Source organism: Neofelis nebulosa, chromosome 10 (genome assembly GCF_028018385.1).
Source record: "Neofelis nebulosa isolate mNeoNeb1 chromosome 10, mNeoNeb1.pri, whole genome shotgun sequence".
Lineage (NCBI taxonomy): Eukaryota > Metazoa > Chordata > Mammalia > Carnivora > Felidae > Neofelis > Neofelis nebulosa.
In genome coordinates this window covers 110848520-110866209 of record NC_080791.1, presented here as the reverse complement: position 1 = coordinate 110866209, position 17690 = coordinate 110848520, and the positions used below count along the sequence as shown (strand labels likewise).

At 58.0% G+C, this 17690-nt stretch overlaps 1 protein-coding gene across 2 annotated transcripts in view; it reads right to left on the bottom strand.

The window, feature by feature from the left end:
- LRP5 (LDL receptor related protein 5) overlaps nucleotides 1-17690 on the bottom strand; it is a 103450-nt gene that overhangs the window by 10727 nt on the left and 75033 nt on the right. For both annotated transcript variants that reach the window (XM_058689896.1, XM_058689897.1), the window contains 8 exons: nucleotides 17229-17413; nucleotides 14625-14948; nucleotides 13174-13373; nucleotides 8754-8962; nucleotides 7397-7587; nucleotides 6552-6761; nucleotides 3524-3649; nucleotides 514-750 (listed from right to left, as the gene is read on the bottom strand). In XM_058689896.1, the coding sequence (XP_058545879.1) occupies nucleotides 514-750; nucleotides 3524-3649; nucleotides 6552-6761; nucleotides 7397-7587; nucleotides 8754-8962; nucleotides 13174-13373; nucleotides 14625-14948; nucleotides 17229-17413 (1682 nt within the window). The remainder of the gene's footprint in view (nucleotides 1-513; nucleotides 751-3523; nucleotides 3650-6551; nucleotides 6762-7396; nucleotides 7588-8753; nucleotides 8963-13173; nucleotides 13374-14624; nucleotides 14949-17228; nucleotides 17414-17690) is intronic.

The following is a 17690-nucleotide window of genomic DNA, read 5'->3' as shown; positions in this document are numbered from 1 at the left end:
ATTTGCCTGGGGATTTTGTGAAACTCTTGAGCCAGGGGCGGAAGGCAAGTAGACTCTCCCAGCCTGCCTTGGAGCCAAACTACTTGGCAGGACAGGGTGGGTGGCAAAGTTTTCCTCGGTAGGCCTACGAATAACATTTTCCTCTCCCAACCTGAGGATTTAGCGATTTCGCTCGGGACAAACGTTCTACCCTACTCTTGCGTGGCCAGCCTGGGTTCACGCTCCGGGAGGACGACAGGGCAGGTGGCTTGCAGGGGGTGGGAGAATCTCAGGAAGGGGGCAGCCAGGATGAGGCAGGGGAGGGCGGGGGTGGGGCAGGGCCTTTGAGGGTCGTGGTCCAAGCCAGGGTCGGGCAAAGGCGGGGGCGGGGCCAGCGGGCAGGGGCGAGCCAGTGGGCGCGCCCATCCCGGGGCTGCCGGGGGCGGGGCCAGCGGGCAGGGGCGAGCCAGTGGGCGCGCCCATCCCGGGGCTGCCGGGGGCGGGGCCAGCGGGCGAGGGCGGGGCCGCTCTCACCGTCGCAGTCCGCCTCATCCGAGCGGTCCTGGCAGTCGGCCTCGCCATCGCAGCGCAGGCGCAGGTCGACGCACTGGCCCCGCGCGCAGGGGAACTGGGCCGCCGAGCACACCGGGCAGCCCTCCTCGTCGCTCTGGTCGTCACACTCGGGGAAGCCGTCGCAGCGCCAGGCCCCAGGTATGCAGTCGATCTCCCCAGTGGCACACGCGAACTGGTCTGGCGAGCACGTGGGAGGCTCTGCAGAGAACAGGAACACCATCACGCCCCGCCCCGCGGGGCCATGCGCGGTTCGATCAGTGGAGGCCCGCGCGGCCTCCACTGCAATGTGACCTGCCGCCGTGAATCTTCTTTGTTGCCTTTTTTTTTTTTTTTTTTTTTTTTTTTTTTTTAACCGTAGAGGGGATAGGGGGGTGTTCGGGAACCTGGGTTTGAAGCAGCAGGTACTACACCAAGTTGAGCAGAAAACGCTCTGGGCTGGAAACTCGACCCTGTCCGCTGAGAAGCCGGGGCACAACCCCTTCGTGTGAGTCTCCATCCCCTCACATGCAACTCAGGGCACTGGGTTCCTGAGGATGCCCACGGTACCTCCAACTGGAGCCCTGCCTTTACCTGCCTGGGGTCCCAGGCTGGGCTGCCAGTCTGCTGCACCTTGTGCACGTCCGCCTGGCCACACCTGAGTGTCCATTGTGCGCACACACGCACGTACACATGCACACCCCTTAGGAGATGAAGGGTCAGAAAGCAGGTGCTCAGGACCAGCACCTGTTACAGGTCTGGGGCAGCTGCTGCAGTGGGACTGGGACTTCGTGGGACCCACGGACACGGCAGGGGCCGGTGGAGGACCTGCAGGGTGCCTTGCTGAGGAGTGAGCTAAGGAGAGGCAGGAAGGCGAGGATACCACGGTGAGGGGGTGCAAGGAGGAGTAGGAAGGCTCCCAATGGAGGGAGTCACCTGAAGATGGGGAGCTGGGTGGGTGGAGAGGAGACCTGGGGCCACCTCCTACCAGCTGACCACGGTGAGTCGTTCCACTCCTCAGATCCAACTTCCTCAGCACAGGCCAAGTGCAGGCCAGGACATGGTTGGGGCGCAGGGTGGGACAGGAGGGAGGTGGACAGGTCTGGGGTTGAACCTAGCCCCCCTCGGCAACTGTATAACCAGACAACCCCCCCGCCCCCCAGCTCCCCCGATCTCCGTTTCCTCGTCTCTGAAACAGAAGCGGCAACGCTAGACCCACGCCCCTCACGGGACAGCAAGGTGAGTGTAGATGTGTGTGGCCGTGCCGACTCGGGAAGGGCTCAAACAGCTTTCATGATGGCGTGCTGAGAATGCTGTCTGGCTCCTGCCACTTCACGAGGCACGAGGGTCCACGTCATCCCTGAGAGCCCCTCGGAGCTCTTATCCTTCTGTGCTGTCCCCAGAGAAGTAGCCAGGCATCAAGTCTGAAGGGCCAATGGCAGGGGAGGGGCAGAGGGGCACGTCATTCAGGAGCCCCAGGGCTGTGGTCCAAGGGAGAGCAGAGCACTCTGTGCAGCCCCATCTTATCCAGGGCAGCCTGGACATCTGTGGGAGTGGCAGAGCCACTCAGGCCACAAAGCCACTTGAGCCCTGGGGCTGGAACCTGGGAGAAAAGCCATAAAGACGCTCAGGAGGGTCAAAGCGGCCCCCAGCAGGGACAGCCACAAAATGTCCCCTCTGCTCTCAGCAAAGCTCTCTGGGGTTCACAGTGTGAGAAAGGACCAGCGAAAGCTCCTGTGGCCCTACCCCTCGAGCACCTTGGCAATGGACAGTCTCTCCAGGGGCAAGGCCAGCTGAGGATAGGCATCCGTGTTGTACTGGTGGGCATGTGCTGACTGTCTTCTGTGTAAGACACGGTGTGGGTGCCATAAGGGGTGAGGATAAGCAGAAAAGGGGCAGGATAAAGACCAGCCCCCAGGAGCTCACAGAAGAGAAGGGGAGATGAGAAGATCCAATGTGACCTGGGGGACACTGAGGGCAGCAGAGAGGAAGCCCCAGGATTTGGGCTTCATCACAAGTGACAATAACTGTTGTCCCTTTTTGTTACTACTGCCCAGTGTCCCACAAGTAATAGCAGCTGGCATTCCCGTGTGCCACGTTGGGGACCATGCAAAGTACTCGTTACTTAATGTCACAACAACTCCAAGGCAGGCACTCTCGACTGCTCTATTTTGCAGAAGAGAAAGTGGAGGCTCAGAGAGGGCAAGTGACCAGCTCGAGATTGCTGGGAAGTGGTAGGGCTGGGATCTGAACCAGGTCTGTCTGACCTTAAAGCTTATATCCTTGACCACTCCCCACTCAGCTTTAGGGAAAGAAGAGAATCAAGCACGGAAGGAGAAAGAAAAGACAAAACTACAAAAAGAAAACAGATAAGCCTGCTACTGGAGTTGCAGACTTTAGCACCCCTGCCTGACAGCTCACAGGCAGTTAGGGGGAATACAGACGGCTTGAACAACACCATCCGTCAACTGGATCTAACTGATGTCTACAGAACACTTCCCCCAATAGGAGCAGATGACACATTCTTCTCAAGCTGACATGAAGCACTCACCAAGAAAGATCACATGCTGGGTCATAATATTGAAAGGACAGAAATCATAAAAAGTATGTTCTCTGACCACAGCGGAATTAAATAGAAATCAGTAACAGACTAATAGCTGGGATATCCCCAAATATTTTGAAATTAAACAACACACTTCTAAATAACTCAGGGGACAAAGAAATTGTCTTAGGAGAAATTTTAAAACATGTGAATTAAGTGAAGAAGATATAATTTATCAAAATTTGTAGGATGCAGCAAAAGCAGTACTTAGAGGGAAATTCATAGCCCCGAATGCATACCCTGGAACAGAAAGGCAGATGAAGGGAGAGTTGGCCCTGGAGAATGGATGCCACATTGAGTGTGACTTTAAAAGGATGCTGGGCAGAGACCTGGCAGGCAGGGAATCAAGTCCCTGTCCGGTGTCCCAAGAGAAAGTCCTGAGGTCACACCTACCACCACAGGTCAGCAGGTTCTGCAGGAGCACGAGGTGGACTGGGCATGAGCACCGTGGTGTCCCGTCACCCTTGGCAATGCAGATGTGGGAGCAGCCACCGTTGTCCCGGGCACACGGGTGGGCCGCTGTGGAGACAAAAAGAGAGAGGGGGTCAGGCTCGGCCTCTCACCTCAGGACTGTAGCCCTAAGGGTGCTGGAAACTAGGGCCAGGCAAGAACTCACGAGAATGGTCACTCCTATAGGCCAGGCCCCTGCAGTTAATCCCACTTAATTCCCGGGGCAGCTGACAGCGTCTACTTCCATTAACGTGCATTTTACAGACAGGAAAACGAGAGGCTGAAAGCACTCACAGAACTGGCCCAACACCACACCCTAGCCCGTCTACACCAGCTCCCACTGCTCCCACAACCATCACTCTACACTGCCAGTCTCTCACGGTGTAGTGCACCACCCCCCACAAACATATGTCCACGTCCTAATGCCTGGAACCTGTGAATGTGACTTTATTTGGAAAAGGGGTCTTCACAAATGTAATCAAATTAAGGCTCTGGAGATGAGGTCATCATAGATTTTCGGGGTGGGCCCTAAATGCAACAACAGATGTCCTTAGAAGAGCCCCAGGAGAGGTGAAGACACAGACACAGGGGAGAAGTCTGGGCAGGGACTGTCTCGGTCTCGGTCTCTGTCTCGGTCTCTGTCTCTCTCTGGAGCCCCACTGGAACCATGTGGGCCCAAGGAGCACCTGCAATCACCACAATGTGAAGGACACACAGAGCCGCCCCAGCCCACAGCCCCTAGAGCGGGCCACAGGCCTGCTGACACCTTGACCTCGGACGCCTGGCCTCCAGGCTGTAGGAGAACACGCTTCTGTTGCGTTAAGTCACCCAGTTTGTGAAGACTTGTCATGGCCATCACAGGAAGCGAATACACATGGGGATAAATAGCAGGACGGCACGTCCCCAGGGAACTTGTGGTTTTCGATTCAATTAACCGAATTACCCACCACCTGAACAGGAAGACGCCGCCAAGGAGGGTGGCTGCCCTCCCCCAGGCGAGAGGAAAGGAAAAAAAGCACTATCCCCCGCCCCACGGAAAAATCAGTGTCCTGCCTCAACCTCGGGGGTTAAGAGTTTAAAGTGACAGAAGTCACGGTTTAGAGCAGAGGTCAGCAAACTTTCTCTAAACGAGAAAGTAAAGGGTTTGGGCTCGATGGGCCAGACCATCTGTCACAAGTCTGCCAGCTGTAACACAAGGGTGGCCATGGGTGATGTACAAACCAATGGGCGTGGCTGTGTGCCAATAAAACTTTATTATAAGATCAGGTGATGTCCAGATGGGGCCCAGGGGCTGTGGAGCGCCACGCCTGGTTTAGAGTTTAGCTGTAGAATTTCGTGGGTAAGCAGGTTGGGTGCTCCACGTCCCAGGTAAATATGGGAGCGCTCACTCAAGGATCTCCCACCCCCACCCAAAACAAGGACCTTCTCCCTGGACATCACACGTTGGCGCTCATGGGGACATCCCAGTTTCCAGCTTCATCCCTGTTTGCTAAACATTTCCTGGCTCTCCCAGCCCCTCAGGTCCAAGGACCTGCTGGTCGGCCTGCCTGGCTTTCTGCCAACACCGGCAGGTCTGGGCATTTGTGGGCTCAATGTTCACCATGCTGAATGGTTCTGAAGGCTGTGACACCCAGTAATCAGTGGCTTCCCTGAGAACAGTGTAAGGGGCCAGGGAAACTCAGGCATTCTCACCCCTATCCATTGGGTGCCTCAGCTATCCGGAAGCCGTTGGCCCAGTGACTTCACTTAGGCAGGGCCTGGCCAAGAACCCACAAGGACAGAAACCAGCCACCTGGCAGTCAACACAGAAGTGACCAATTCGCTCCATCGGAGGTCACACCCCCAAGCTCAGAGCAGGGAGCCTCACGACCTCACTCAGAGCCACGTGTTTGGACTCCACACATAACTCTGATGAACTTGATCTGCCCAACCCACCGGGGGGTAAGCTTCAGAAAAGCCAGTGAAGAAACAGGGGCTCTGCCCTCAGATCCAAGCCGTGCTGTGTTGATCAGCCCGTTGACCGGGGGGGGGGGGGGGGGGGGGGGGGGGGGGGCAGTTAATACCCTCACTAAGCCCCACCCTCCTCAGGTGTAATGCAGAATTAGGGCAAAACAACACAGGCAACATAGTGATGCACTGAGCACAGGGCCTGGGGGCTAAACGGCCAGAGCAGCATTGCAGAGCAGGGAGGCCGAGAGAAGCTTATCCACGCAAAGTGCCACACCTGACCCTGGGTGGGGGCCAAGGAAGTAGCAGGAGTTACTCAGAGCAGAGACAAGGACTCCAGGGACAGGACACGTGGCCAGCGGGAGCGTGAGGGGCCCAGGTGAGGCGGCAGGTGGGGCAGCGCCCCCATCCCAGGCCTTGAAAACAGGGAGCTCGAAGATGGCCAGACCAGGGGCATCGCAGGACAGGGACAGCGATGGCCCTGCTCACCGCTCTGTCCACGCAAGCCGCTGGCAGCTGGGGTGTATTTACTGAAAGCAGAGTGAGAAAGACAGACAGACAGACACGTTTTCCTGTGTCCACCTATAGTCCTACACAGAGCGGGTGGAGAAACCAGAGGTCCCAAGTGTAGGGGTCCTGATCTCCCAGCCCTTGGGCACAGCCCAGACTGGCGGAGGCAGAATCCTAAAATGCCTCCAATCTCCCAGCCTAATCCCCAACACGGCGGATGGGGTTCTGCTGGAGTTAATGAAAGGGGACGCTAATTTAAAAGTGGGTGACTCTCAGGGGACCCTGGAAAAGCCGAGCAGATTGTCCGGCTGGTAGCAGACGAGGAAGTCAGGTTCGGACCTGTTGCTGAGATGGAGAGGCATACTGAGGACCCGAGAGTGGCCCCTGCCAACAGCCGGTCAGCCCGCAGCCCTCACACTGGCCAGCCTCCTACTTTCTCCGAGGGGCCGGTTCAGGGCTCTGCACAGGTGCCCCCCGCTCCGGTCGGTCGGGGACCTGCCCGCCCTCCACGTACAGAACTCCTCCACGCTGATATCCTCCACGGCGTGGATGCCGGTCAGGTGGGCCACCCGGCCCTGGACTCGAGTCCGCTTGTCCCCGGTGGTCTTGTCCACACGCTCGATCATCTGCTGCTGGCGGTCAGTCCAGTACAGGTGCTGGCCCAGCACGGTCAGGCCCACGGGCTGCACGATGCTGGCATCCTCCAGGGTCAGGCGGTTGGCCCCTGCAAGTGGGACAAGTGCCCCCGAGTGGCCGCTGAGCCCGAGCGCTCAGCCCATGCTCAGCTCGGAACACAGGGCCGCAGGGAGCCAGGGGAGGGCGGGGGGGGGGGGGGGGGGGGGATTCTGTGCTCTGGCCAGGGCCAGGAGCTGGAGCGGATTCCCTGGAAGCTGGCCGACCTGGCACCTGGGCTGACCCCTCCCTGCAAGCACAGTGCTGCCGCCCCCTCCCCTCCCCTGCCCCGCGTACGGAAGAAAAGCCCCTCTAAGCAGGTCTCCAGCCCAGAGGCATCCGGGTCTAAGGCCGCCCAGGGCAGAGCGGCCACGAGGGTGGGTGCTGGAGGCAGAGGGGTCAGACTCCTGTCCAGGCCCACAGTGTGGGACCCTGGCAGGTCACCCACCCTCTCTGAGACGCGTCTTCTGCCCCGCCACACGGGGATCATTCAGGACCCACGTGCTGGAACTCTCAGATGATAATAGTAGGCGGTAGAGACATAAAGCCCCAGCGTGACGCCCGCCTGACGAACACGGCGGCTGCCCCCACTGTTCCCAGTGACAAGGAAGGCCGGGTGTCCCCGGGAAGGCCAGACGTGTGGGTTGCCGAGGGACCCGCTCCCTGGGGAGGCCCCAGGGCACCTGCCTGACAGGTCGCAGCTTTCGATACGCTTCAGGTCCGCGTCCACCCAGAAGAGCTTGCCCAGCCTGTTGTCCACCACGAGGGCCACGGGGCGGATGAGGCCCGTGGTGAAGAGGACCTCACGCTCGGTGCCGTCCAAGGCCGCTCGCTCAATCTTGGCGGCTCGGTCCTGCATGTTGGTGAAGTACAGGTACCTGGGGGAGGGGAGCAGGTGAAGGGTATTGAGTCCCCCCCCATCCCTCACCGGGAACGAGCTCGCCAGGCGCCAGATAGACCAGCCCCTGACCCCGCGGCCATCCAGCCGGGCTTTGGCAAGTCACCAGGCACAAGGCCCCGGCCTCTCAGGGGTCGCCCCCCAGGCCCTATGGGGTTCAATGTCCCCCCGAGAATTCCCATCCACCCAGAACCTCAGAAGGGGACCCATAATTGGAAGCTGAATCTTTGTAACGCAGTTACGGTGAGGCCATCTGGTCAAAGAACACCCAGAGCCCCCAGAAGCTGGAAGAGAGACAAGAAAGGATCCCCGCAGAGCCTCTGAAGGGGGCACAGCCCTGCCACCGCTTGACGTTAGGTTTCTGGCCTCTGGAATCGTGAAAGAACAAACATCTGCTCTTTTCACCTCCCCCGGCTTGTGGTCATTTGTGGCGGCAGCCTTGGGGACCAGCGCCCACCCCAGCGGCTGCAGCAAAGGAGCCCCTGCCTCCGTGGATGCCAGCCTCGAGGGAGACTCATCAGCTTGCAGAAGAGCCACTAGGCTTGTGCTCCCTGAGCACTCGTGTGCCGCGGGGGCTGACATCACCATCGTCCTTCTCAGAAGAAGACACCGCACCCCTGAGGTCACTCCACCTGCCCGGGGTCACGGGGGCAGTATGCGACAGGGTCAGGATTCCAACTTGGGTCTGCCCGGCCCAGGATGCGGGGTCGCACTGGCCGTTGCCCGGCACGAGCTCCATCAAGCGGAGCCCCCAAAAATCTGACTCCCGCCTGGCGCGGTGGCCGTGCACGAACCTTCCTGCGCTCAGCCTTGTTTCTGAGCTTTACGGCACGCGGCTTTAAGGCTCCCCCTCACCCTGGTTTTTATTCCCTTTGGGACCCTCCACGTCTGTCTACCTCCTCGTGGAAGGAAGAAGCTCCCGGGAGTCGAGGCTGTGCCCAGGAGGGTAGTGAGCTCCTGGTGGTGAGACGTATTCAAATAGCCAGCCCCCAGCTGGGATGCTATGGAAGGGATTTTTGCTCAGGGTTCAAATTTGATGGGGATGGTGCAGAACCTATGGATTAAAACTTCTATCCTTCCCGGGTCTCCCTGCCCCGGGGTGCAGCACCCCACACCACGGTGCCCGCCCACCCCACCGCCTCGCACCCTCGCTCGGCGTTGACGACGATGGCCCGTGGTTTGTCGCGGTCCCCACGGAGCACCACACCCATGGCGTCTCCATTCAGCCGGTGGACGTTGATGGTGTTGGTGGCCTCACACGTCCAGAACAGCGTCCGGCTGTAGATGTCGATGCTGAGGTCATGGGGCTGCCTGTCTGGGTTTTGGCTCTGGCTTGGAGAGGTCAAAACGAAGGGCTGCATGTAACACAGGAAGAGATGGGCGTTGGCTACGGGCGTCACGGGACGGCAGAGGCCTCGGTGCCCGAGTTCAGAATGAAAGTCGATCTCCGACCCTGCGTCTCGACCTTTCCTGTCAGATCAGCACTCCCCCACGTGGCCGCTTGAGAGGGAACCTGATCACGGAGAGGTCCCAGAAGGGCCCTCGCCCCTCAGCTCGGATCTCCAGCCCACCCCTCGGCAAACTCCCGGCGGACTGTCCGCTGCCACACCCTCCGGGTCCCGTTCCTGCCCCGGAAGGGCCGCCTGGTGGCTCGACAGTCAGCCCAGGGGCACAGCCTCCTTCTCGAGAGACATCTCTCTTCTCGCTCATCGTCTTGGGGTCATGCTTTGGGAGTAAGACCTTCAAGTCTTGTTATTTGTTCAACTCAGGGTGACAGGACCACAGGTGTACAGAACAGAGTTCCACCTCTCGCGGCCCCTTCCCCGAAGGAGAGGCCGGGGGTGCGGGCCCGGGTCGGGGTGCGTGATGACATACAGTGCCTGTCCCGAGCAAGGGGCCAGCCGCCCCCCCCCCCCCCCGGCAGTGGTTCTGTCTACACTCTCTGGGTCTCTGCCCTGCTGGAGAACTCTGCCTGACTCTGTGCCACCTGCTGTATCTCAGGGGGTTCCATGAAATGCCGCGGAGGAAGGGAGAGCCCGAGGTCACCCTCATCTGCCTTACAGACCAGAAGCCTCACTCCCTGGTGGATCTGGGCCCCTTGGGTTACCCCGAAAGACTGTGTTCAGGTTCTCAGGTGATCTGAGCTGCTGCAAGGCGGGCTTCCCCGGACTGCTACCAATGGTTTGGATGAAAAGTCCCCTCCTCTGAGGGCATCCTTAAGATGATGCTGTCACAAGAGCTCATTGCAAACTTCCTTTATCTCTTTGGCAGTCACTGAAACGAAGTCCCCTGGTGGCAAGAAGGGGCTTGCAGCCAAAAAGAAGCCCCTTCGCCAGGCCCAGCCTCTTGAACCCAGCTGGAAGGGTACACCGCCCCCCACTCCCCGACACACACACACACACACACACACACACACACACACACACACACACAGTCCCACTGGGCGGCTAGCAGTGTGCGACTCACATCTGAACACAGAGCCCTTCTTTAAAGGGTCGTGTGCCTCTGCAGGTGATAACACCCACCTCCCCAAGAGCTGGGCGCTCTGGGAGCCGAGCGTCTGCTCCAACTAGGCACACCCCTTTCCCCCGAAGCACAGACTCTGGCCCCTGAGACCACAGCCCGGGGCAACTGACGGGCTGGGACTGAAGCAAGACTGCAGCCCAGCCCTGGCCGTGTCCCGGGCATCAACCCTGACTTTGGGACGCCAGCCATCAGAACAGGCAGCTGAGAAATGCACGGGGCGTGAGGTGACACGCTGCCCACACCTGTCCTCAGGCAGACGGATGACTGTCCAGTTATAAAACCGGAACTCCACGAATGCAAGATTTCTTAATAGAATCCTATTCGAGGCCACAGTCAACACCCCACCTCCTCCCCAGGACAGAGTAGCGCCTAGCCACGTGGGGGCATCCACAGGGGTGCTGTCACAACAGCCCAAAGACCCAGCGTCCATCAGTGGAAGGACAGAGAAGCAAACCGTGGTCCACCCACACAATGGAGCGTTTTCAGCCTTAAGAGGAAGACAATTCTAACACCTGCTCTGATACGGATGAACCCTGAGGACATTATGCTAAGCGAAAGAAGCCAGTCACACACACACACAAAAATAAATAAACACTGCATGATTCCACTTATATGAAGTACTTAGAATATAGTCAGATTCGTAGAGACGGAAAGGAGAAGGGAGGTTGCCTTAGGGTGGGGGAGGGGGAGGAGGAGTCAGTGTTTCATGGGGACAGGCTTCCAGTTTGGGGAGATGACCGAGATCTGGAGATGGTCGGGGGTGACGGCCACACGACAATGTGTGCACTTCGCGCTGCTGAGCTGTGAACTTGGAAATAATTAAGATGATAACTTTTGTGTATATTTGCTACCCTGAAAAAGTTTACTAGGAAAACAACTTAGCCAAAGTAGGTAACAACTTAAAACGTCGTCTTTGGGGCTCAGGGATGCCCCTAATAAAGGATCAAAGCCACTAGAGGGTAGAGTTTTGCAAGACCCACAGGGAGGGAAACAGATGTTTTCCAAATGAAGTAGGAACCCAGAAGGTGTTTCTTAAAAGGACTTTTCCTTCAAAGTCTTCCCTCGCATTTGCGGGACACCACGAACGAATGGACCCTCTTGATGAGACTTTCAGGCAATTTGCGCCTGGTACCTTTCTCAGCAGGAAAGCCACCCATCATCAATTAACACCTCCCATTCTCCAAAGGACTCAAAGGGACTGTCACCTGCATGGTGGAGGGAAGAAAGGAATATATGCCCACCATTTCACCAGCTCTGCTCCCGCAGAGATGATACACAGCTGCCAAGGCTCTGCTGGAGCTTTTTTTTTTTTTTTTTTTTTTAAGTTTACTTATTTTATTTTGAGAGGTGGGGGAGGGACAGAGAGGGAGAGAGAGAATCCCAAGCAAGCTCCATGCTGTCAGTGTAGAGCACGATTCGGGGCTTGATCCCATGACCCTCAGCTCATGATCTGAGCTGCTATCGAAAGAGTCGGATGCTTAACCGACTGAGGCACCCAGGTGCCCCTCGGCTGGGGCTTTTTATTTTTTTTTTAATGTTTCACTTATTCTTAGAGAGACGGAGCCCGAGCAGGGGAGGGGCAGAGAGAGAGAGAGACACAGAATCGGAAGCAGGCTCCAGGCTCTGAGCTGTCAGCACAGAGTCAGAAACGGGGCTCCAACTCACGAGCTGTGAGATCATGACCTGAGCCGAAGTCGGACGCTCAACCGACTGAGCCACCCAGGCGCCCCTAGGCTGGGGATTTTATCACCAACCAAGGACACAGACCTCAGAGGACAGCCTGTTAACTTCACATCGTCGTTGGATGCAGTACTTTGCCAGAAGCGATGCTGAGCCCGTACACACAGCCCTAGCACCCAGTTCGGGGTAGAAAATGGCCAAGTGAACTTTACTGACACAAAAGTCACCCCAAAATCTCCACCGGCAGCATTTCTCTGCATCGCTGTTGTAACAGTGCCGAGATTTCACCGTGACAACCTACGTGCCTACCCCGACCGTGGCCACGGAGCAGGTCAACATTTGGTTCCGTGGCTTCTGTAAAAGGAGTCCTTGAAAACAGGCACGGTGAGCCAGGCGCGTCCGTGAGCGAATGCCACACGAACGGAATGCCGGCCACCGCCGCCTGCCACGTGGAGACTCTGAGTGGGCCCCGAGGCTGCAGTGACAACGTCCTTCATGGGACAGGCCACAGAAACCTAGCACGGAAGCCATCTGTTGTGCTGGAATAAGCATTCTGAAAAGACGAATCTGTCGGGATCAGTGAGTGATACGCCGGGGACGGCTGGAGCGCGACAGAGATTTCACCCTTGCCAACGCACAGGTCGTCCGTGAGAAATGCTCGGGGAACGCGGAGAAGGGCAGGGATACACGAGCACACACCCCCCTCCCCAACTCCCTCCATCTCCCGTGGGCGGCGTCACGCCTGTGAGCGCTGGGCTCGTGACTTCCCACCCGCCGTCCCGTCGGTTCACGCACACCCACGAGCTGCAGCCCTGCGCCCCCGCGTCCTCAGCAACTTCAGGTCTCTTCAAGGTAAAGCGCCACAGTCACTTAGGAGTTCCGTCTTGAACCACTGAATGTATGCAGAAAGGTGCACCTGTATTTACGACGTCCCTATCTTTTCTTCACGTGTCACCGGCGAGAGTTCAGAGTGCAGTGCGCCTCGCCCCCTTCCCCCATCGCCCTGTCGTCTGCCTGTGTGATTCTGCGTCGTGCAGTGAGTTTTAGGAACGTAGATGCTGCGTTAAAGCAAACAGACTGTACGATTCCTACGAACTAAAAATAAATCCAGAATAACCAATACCAACTAGGCTTGCGCGAAATCACTGTGGGAAGAAAAAGAGAATCGCATTTCTGCATATAATCTAAGGGTTTCCCACTGCTCAGGATTATACCCTGCAATGACATAATTAGAACCCAAGCCGTTGTCGACGCGAGCCGTGCTGTTGGCAAAGCAAAGCGGGGGAGGGGAGGGGGTGGAACTGCCATGGTGGGTTCCTCGCGGAAGTGACCCCCACATGCCCCAACGGGTTACACTTGCCTGGGTCCCGTCGTCCTTGGCTCGCTTGATGTTCTGGCGCCCGTCCACCCAGTAGATGAACTTGTCCAGGGGGTCGTAGTCGATGGCCTTGACGTTCCTCAGCCCGTGCAGGGGTAGGATGAGGTCTGGGCTGTGCTGGTCATCGGGGATCATGCGGCTGATGGCACATTTCTGGCTGAACAGCAAGAAGGTGGTGGGCGCTAGAACGAGGCAAACAGATGAGGGGGCTGCGCGTCAGCATCCGGAGCCAAAGACGGGGCTGGCGGGGATGGACCATGTCGCCCTTCGCGGCGGGGAAAGTGCCGGAAGGACCTAAAAGTATTTCCAGGGGGTGGACCGTGGGGAATTTTCCTCTCTGCACGATGCGTGTCTCTGCTGTTTCAGTATCTCGTGAGTGCATGAGTTATTTTAAAGCAGATAGCAACTGATTTTTAACTTCTCAAGACTTAAGACAGAAGCAGGGAAATAGTAGCAAATAGTCAACTCCCACCCACAAATGCACTTGCTGCCTGGACAAGTGTGTGAGTTGCCGTAGGCCCACAGGTGGTCAAGTGAATGGTATGAGGTGAACGATGGCGTGGGAGGGGTCACCTCGTGGGGGTGTCAGTGAGCAAGACGGCCTCAGTGCAGAAACTGCACCGCTCAGTACGTTTAAGAGGCCAACAGCCACAGCCTGTCAGAATTCCAGTTGGGTGGCTTGAAACAAAGTCACGGCCCCCAGTCTGCCGGCCACAGGAGCAGAGACTCGAGTTACAGGCATCCCCGCTGGGTGATGGGTCACCTGCACCTGTGCTTGACCCCGCAAGGTCCTGGCTCCCAGGGGACGGGGACAACAGGACCAAAGGGAGCCCAAGAGTAGGGAGGCCCAGGCTGGACAGAGGACCCACTACTTCATCAAGACACAAACACATGGGCCAAGCCCTCGGCTGAGACATTCCACGGGGGGGATCTCTGGACATAAAACACCGTCACTGGGGAGAGTACTCACTTACAGAGCCAGGCCTAGGCCTCTAGGTAACAGGCAGTGTATACAGTGCGAAACCTACTCAGCCACCCGTGAACACCCAGGCACCCCCAGAAAAGGAGCTCCTTTCTAGGGGCACCTGGGTGGCTCGGTTGGTGAAGCATCTGGCTCTTGATTTTGGCTCAGGTCATGATGTCGCAGTTGATGAGTTCAAGCCCCGCGTCGGGCTTGTGTGCTGCCAGCTCAGGGCCTGGAGCCTGCTTCGGATTCTGTCTCCTTCTCTCTCCACCCCTCCCCTGCTTGTGTTTTCTCTCTCTCTCTCTCTCTCTCTCTCTCTCTCTCTCTCTCAAAGAGAAATAAAAACGTTAAAAAACAGATAAATCGATAAACATTAAAAGAAAGAAAGGAAGCGTCTCTCTCCCTCAGCTCCCAGAACCAGCCTGATTTAACACGGGCGAGGGGTGCAGGAGCCAAGAAAGACACTCACGGCTGCAGTTGCGGCTGCTGGGGTCTAGGGTATAGTGTGAGGCGCAGCCACAACGGTGACCGCCAGGGATGGCGAGGCACAGCTGTCCACACTGCCCGTTGTTGTGCGTGCAATCGTTGAGGCCATCCTGGCGGGAAGAGTGGAACACCAGGATGTCCATCACGAAGTCCAGGTGGCCCTGGATGAGGGTGCGGTTCCGGCCACTGGTCTTGTCGGCCCTCTCGATGCTGTGCAGGTTCCAGTCTGTCCAGTAGATGTAATCGCTGTACTGGGTGAGGCCGAAGGGGTGTGGGAGGTCGTCGGCAATCACGACCCGCTCCTGACCTGCGTGGAGATACGCAGACGCGGCATCAGCAACACACAGCCGCCGCCGACCGGTTCAAAGCTGCCTGGCCACCCGGGTCAAGGTCCAAATGTTCAACTGCTTTGGAAAACGAGCAGGGCCGGCTGAAGCCGGACGCCACCCACCCCGTGACCGGGCAACTCCCCTCCTATCCCGCAAGAGGAGCGCACGTGGGGTCCGCTCGGGCGACATCGATGCGGGTGCGCACGGCAGCAACTGTAAGAGCCGCGAGCGGGAAACAACCCAAATGCCCGCCCATCAGTCGTGCGGGTGAAAAATGGTGGGCAGCTGAAAGAAGCCAGACCCTAAAGAGCACGTGCTGTATGATCACCAGGATAGAAAGTTCTAGAACAGCAAAAGTAGCACCTGGAGACAGAAGCCGGGGCAGCAACCACACCCTATACCCCAGCAGCGGAAGACCCTTGGAATGAACCGTGGGGTAACCCAACGATAGCATGGCCACGTGCAGAGCCCGCACGTGATACACCACGCACGGGGCTCTGTGTCAGGGTGGAGATTACTTAAAAATAAAATCTCAGAGGGGCGCCTGGGTGGCTCAGTCGGCTGAGCGTCCGACTTCGGCTCAGGTCACGATCTCGCGGTCTGTGAGTTCGAGCCCCGCGTCGGGCTCTGGGCTGACAGCTCAGAGCCTGGAGCCTGCTTCCGATTCTGTGTCTCCCTCTCTCTCTGCCCCTCCCCCGTTCATGCTCTGTCTCTGTCTCAAAAATGAATAAACGTTAAAGAAAAAAAATAATAAAATCAAATCTTAGAAAAGTTTTCTTTGAGACTAGGAAACAACATGCCGCCACATCAGTATTGGTTATCACGGGGCAGTGAAAATTAGGAATAATTTGCGTTTCTTCATATGGTTCTGTATTTTCGGAAAGTGTCTACGCTGACGATTTTGCCATTGGGAGAACACCAGTTATTAAGAGGCTCCCCGACTGTTTCCATCAAATGCACGTGTGCGCTCCCCGCCCCCCCCCCCCCAAGGGCCCTGCTGCAGGGACAGGTGTCCACAACCATCATGCGTGAGACGCGCTTTTACCCCAACAGCCCCAGGTCCGTGCTCCAGGCGCTGCTCGGCTCTCAGAAGCCCCGTGACCCACCCTTCATCCACCCGGGGGCCTTACTAATCGAGCGCTCGGTAAATGTCTGTGGCATTCAACGGAACGCATGCCACAGCAGAGTGCCAGCCAGGCCCACGACACGTGGCCACCCTCGGTCTGCAGGGTCCTGCAAGTCTCCAGGGTTTCCGTGGATTTCCGCCCGAGCGTGTCTTCGCTCTGGGGTAATTACTGAGCTTAATTATTTCAGGCAACCGCAGCTGTTCGGTGACTGGTTCCCCACGTGCACCAACCAGCCTCTTGTCGTTCACTGCGGGCCTGGGGACACATTCAAACCTTGCCGTTGGCCTCAGAAGCCGGCACGGTGAGCGTGCAGGGGCGGGCGGGGGGACGGCGGTGGTGCAGCCCGTCTGGAGCGGAAACCAGGATGCTGGGGCTGGGACAAGCCATTCAGCCAGCCTGTGCCTTGGTTTCCTTACCTGTGAAATGGGCACAAGCACGCCCACCCCGGGGAGCAGCAGCGATCAGGAAATCAAGTTCTCCCCCTCACACAGGGCGGCCCCATCACCTGGTGTGTTACCGAGAGAACTAACATAACCACTCCCCTCCAGCGGAACAGAGTCTAGACTTGCACGCCCCGCCCCTACTGCCGGGTGACTTAAAATGAGGCATTTTTTTTCTTTTTTTTACCTAATCCCAGGATGTCGCGTGTGGCCTGTGAGTGGTCCCAGCACAATGTCCGGCACGCAGTAGGTGCCCAGGGTCCAATGGAGATTAAACGTGTAGCCCTGGAATCTCTCTGTGACCTTGGGAAGATCCTGTGACCTCCCTGAGCCTCAGTTTCCCCATCAATGAAAGCCTACGCTGTGATACTGAAGGAGCAAACTGGACTCCTGGCACACGGCTTAGCTGGGACACGGCTCTCAGTAGGTGAGCAGGAAAGAGCTGTCACCCGGGCCTCTGTCAACATGCCTACGGCCACAGCACCAGGGGGTGGAAAGGGACAACCCCAGGAGAAGAGAAGGCTGGACGAACAGCCAGGGGTGTGTCCACACCTCCTGTGGGGCCTCGGGACTTGCAGGCCAGAGGGGACAGTGCAGCGGGGGCTGAGAGACAGCCAGCGCCCCGGCCCAGGGATGTCCCATCGCCGCAGGCCAAAGCCCCCGGCCCAGCAGGACCCCGCCTGGCCCTCACCCAGCATGTCGGACGACTCGATCATGTTGGTGTCCAGGTCCGTCCAGTAGAGACGCTGGTCAGCGTAGTCGATGGTGAGGTCGTTGGCCCGGCCCACCTTGTCCACCAGCGTCATGCAGTTGGTCCCGTCCATGAAGGCCCGCACGATCCTGGGCTTCCCGCCCCACTCGGTCCAGTAGACGTACCTGGAAGACACAGGGAGGGCAGCTCGGGCTCGGGTGCGTCCTCTCTCGCTGCAGGGCAGTGGGGGGAGGGACACGACCACCCCATCTCCTCTGCGTGGCCCCCACCAGCCTGGAGAAAGCCACATCAGTGACATCCCTTCAGGAAGCAGGGACGGGGCGACGTGCTCGCATCCCTCCAGATGCCGTCACCGGGCTGCCTCCCGAATTCCCACAGCAGTGCACCTGCAAGGTTAAGTGCGAACGCACCCGTTTACAGACACCAACTGGGTGCACAGAT